Source organism: Lactuca sativa, chromosome 4 (genome assembly GCF_002870075.4).
Source record: "Lactuca sativa cultivar Salinas chromosome 4, Lsat_Salinas_v11, whole genome shotgun sequence".
Taxonomy (NCBI): Eukaryota; Viridiplantae; Streptophyta; class Magnoliopsida; order Asterales; family Asteraceae; genus Lactuca; species Lactuca sativa.
The window spans coordinates 207,974,353-207,978,360 of record NC_056626.2 but is presented as its reverse complement, the minus strand read 5'-3'; the positions used below and the strand labels follow the sequence as shown (position 1 = coordinate 207,978,360).

The 4,008-nt window shown below is 32.9% G+C and overlaps 1 protein-coding gene across 1 annotated transcript; it reads right to left on the bottom strand.

Annotated features, from left to right (window-relative positions):
• Positions 1-913: 913 nt before the first annotated feature.
• On the bottom strand, positions 914-3,573 carry LOC111912791 (hexosyltransferase GAUT11). The gene is made up of 2 exons (XM_023908513.3): positions 2,811-3,573; positions 914-2,574 (listed from the first exon to the last, which is right to left on the bottom strand). Exons 1-2 carry the CDS (start codon positions 2,964-2,966, stop codon positions 1,126-1,128), a joined length of 1,605 nt encoding a protein of 534 aa, XP_023764281.1. The 5' UTR covers positions 2,967-3,573; the 3' UTR covers positions 914-1,125.
• Between the last annotated feature and the right edge of the window lie 435 nt (positions 3,574-4,008).

Sequence of the window (4,008 nt, the reverse complement as noted above, 5' to 3'; positions counted from 1 at the left end):
ACTCCCTCCCCCCCGGTCTTTACCTTTTAGCTTAAAGTTTAAAGTTGATTGTTTTCTTAAATTATCTTTTTTTTTTCCTTTGGTGTGAGCCTACAAGAATTAATTAGATAATTGAGTAATGAGGAAGTATAATTCTTTCTAGAGCCAAAAGTTAAAAGCCTTTTTACAATGTTTGCATTTTGCTTTTTTACCGTCAGTGACATACGGAAAATGGTCCCAAACAATGGATCGTAACCTAGATGTAGCATTATTTTCTTCTTCGTTGTTAGTGTCACCTTCACTGGTTTTGACTTCAACTCTATTGTCATGTTGATCATCGACATCAATTACACCTTCATCGGCCATGTTGAAATATATACCCAAATCAGAAACACGGTGAAATCATAAGTCAATCAAGTAGAGATGCAAAGTGCATACAATCAAACAAACATATGTGGTTATCATTCTATCAGTTTATCAAATATTTATCGAGATGCAATTTATGATTTGCTAGTCTCTATACATACACTCCGAATCAACATTTTGTTGTAGAGATGCAATTTATGAAACAAATTCTGAAACAATTCATACAGTTATTAACACATACACCTGTATTTCCTACCCTTCTACGGCCTTCCTCCCCAATTTTTATTTGCAGCCCCTCCCTCGTTAAAAAAAAAAAAAAAAACAATCTTTTTATATAACCAGACAAATCAATCATCCATATAGAACTTCATATATTAAGAAGCCTCTTACTATATCTTCATGTGAAAATTACCCCTCATTTTAAAGGTTTGCATGAATGCATACTGCAAGAATTAACCACGAGTTTAAACTTATTCCTTTATAGATGGCATTATAAAATATACATAAAATACATATTAATTACATATCTTCTAATGCACAAATTCTGTTTATATAATCAACTTTAATGAGTTGAACGAATCAACGTCTATGCAATACAAAAAAAGTTCAGTTATTACACAAAAATTGCTTCTACACCTTACAAAATCAATAAATAATACACTTTCTTTCATCTTGATTATAATACCCCTCTTCAAAAAAGAAACAATATAACTTACAAACAATAAAACAAAACATCTAAAACAATACCAAAATTTTCTACATTCTCTCCTTCAAATCCTCTCAATTCACAACACAATCAAGAAGATAAGGATGATTTCTGTTCACATACTGTTCCCATAACACCTTATATTTTCCAATCCCAAACTTCAACCATGGCTTCAAGTTCCCATTAAAATGAACAACACTTGCACTTTCAATCAACCTGTTATCAATGTTCATATCATACCCTAACCCCAATACATGCCATCTCCTATCAAGTGGCTCTGTTCTTCCATAAAAAGCCAATAATCCAGGTGGCAAAGTCCCTAACTTCCATAACACCCCTTCACTATTCTGTTCTTCCCAAAAATGATAAACCCCTGTCACATTAGCATTCCTCCATGCAACAAGATCAAAAACATTCAAACCAAAAGCCCACCCACATGCTTGTGGATCAAATTTCGAACTCAAAACAGGATTCGAAAAATTCAAGTACTTGTAGAATCTATGGAAAGATTCAAGACACGTTTCAACAGCTCCGTTTACATTTCCATGAAGATCTAACGAGAATAAAGGTGTCAAATCTTTTTGAACGATGACATCATCATCAAGAAATATGACTTTCTCAAGGTGAGGGTAGATTTCAGGGATGTAGAATCGAAGGTGGTTTAATAAAGATACGTATTTCGGGTTTCCAAATTTTGGCTCATTGTCTAAAGAACCTTGAAAATAGTAAGCACGAAACTCTGGTTTGGTTAGTTTTTTAACCACGGGTGAATATGAAGGAGTCAACCAAGTCAAATCTTCGATCTTTTTTACTTCAATTGTACACCCTTTGAAGTTGTTAGTTGCAAACCAAGTTTGCATAGCTCCATAGTTTGCTTCATTTGTGACAAGATGGAATACGATTTGTTTCGGGTGTAAAGTGTTTGAGATTGTGGAGTTGACTACAGCTGAAACAGCTAATAAGTTGTCTGAAAACACACAGAAATGATAAAGATTGTTGTCTAGTAATTTTGGTGAGTTTTTGATCTCATTTGTGATGTGATGTAAGGTGTTGTTTGTGAGCCAATTTGATAAAAGTTTGATGTTTAAACAGTGGAGATTCTTGGGAAGTGATTCGGAAGCTAATTGACCAAAAAGTGTGCTTTGAATAGTGGCTGCATTTGCGCGTTCTTCAAGAGCTTGGATGTGAGATTTCATGGTCATGATTGTGGTTGCAATATCGTAATGGGATTCTTGTGCTTTGAAAATGAGAGTTGAGAGGGTTTTGATGAGTGGTTGAGCTTCTTGTTGTGTCATTTGAGTGTTTTTCATGGCTGCTTTTGAAAGAAGGAATTGACATGTTCTGATGTTTGACGTGAGTTCCCATGCAAGATGATGATTGTTGTGTTCTTTTGCAATGACAATGTAGGCTTTTGCTAGTGTCATTTGTTCGAGTAATTGTCTTGCATATGAATTTGGATTTGCTGACTCATCGGTTAGATTTTGATTTGTGTGAGGGAATTGTAGAGTTCGAGATTTTTTATCCTGAAAAGGGTATGAATTGAGTACATGGTAATGTATGCAGATGCAATAGTCAATAGACAACAAATTCAAGAATCAAGAAAGGTGTAATGATTAGGGTTTTCAATATAAACTAATTGTGTTGAATAAATTGTATGAAACAAGCAAAATTGAGTTATTATGAATGAACACCATCAATAATTGCAATTGTAGAAATGAAATTTCAAAGATATGATAAGGGTTAGGTTATAAAATCTTACCAGTATAGGTTGTTCTACTCGATCTTTAAATTCTTGATTCTGTAGAAAAAATAAGAAGATAAATCCAGCAATACAGAGTAAACCAAGAAGCACCCAGATCCAAACTGAAAACTTCCTTCGAACCGGGCGCCGGTAGTCGGCAGCCCGCCTGCGCATCTTTTATCGAGATGCCGAATCCAAAATTCACCTCAGCCGGATCAATATCATGCAGAACGCATCACAATCACTCGGAAACTGGATAAGCAATTACCATTTCAAAGCCAAAGCTGCGATTTCTACAGAAATCCATCATCAAGAATGAAGAATCAACAACCCATCATCGCTGATCGCCGATCGAGTAACAAAAACAAAAATCAGCAACCCATATTCGGCGATCTTCTATTAAACAAGAAAATTAGTGTGTCAGTTGGGTTATGGACTTCAATCGAGTATGAGTTGATTTGGGGAAAGGGTGAGGAGGGAGGAAAAGCGCGTATTAGTGGTATCTTGAGCTCCTGAAACACAAACGATGTCTGCTTGGAGAAAGAAAGATGAATTTGTGAGTGGTGATGTGGTTTCTGCTCATTAAGATCGAAGGGGGCAAATTTGTGGGAATTGGGGACAACACATGGAAGCACATGTAACGGTTTGCTCTATGTTACTACTCAAATCAATCAAACAACGATGGCTGCCTTTATCTGAAGCCAAAGTCGCGGAGTTATTTCTCGGGAATTTTCAAATAGATTGTATTCGGTACATCTATGTTTAATGCCTAAAAAGGTATGGTATCTTTGATTTAAAAAAAAAAAGTTAATAAGATAATATATTTTTTATTTTGTATATATTTAATTGTTAGATTATATATATATATATATATATATATATATATATATATATATATATATATATATATATATATATATATATATATATATATATATTAGTTTATAACCCGTAAAAACCACGTTTATAAAATTAATTGAAATTTTATAGTAAAACCTCAAAATTAATAATTAATTATTTTAAATAAATTATTAAGTACGATATATTTTTATTAGCTTTGTGAAATTATAATCGTTGATTCAAATAAATATATATATAATTAATTTTTAATATATATTAGACATTTTTTATTTGTGAATTAATGAAAACAATAATATAAAATTGAAAGTTTAAAATGGAGAATAAATAGATTGACAAATAACATCACATTAATTAG

Bases quoted from the DNA above. Each gene is read 5' to 3' on its own strand.
- LOC111912791 (XM_023908513.3), bottom strand. From the start codon at position 2,966: ATGCGCAGGCGGGCTGCCGACTACCGGCGCCCGGTTCGAAGGAAGTTT. The intron at 2,575-2,810 runs GTAAGATTTTAT...TACCCTTTTCAG, and splicing joins GAGTAGAACAACCTATACTG to GATAAAAAATCTCGAACTCT.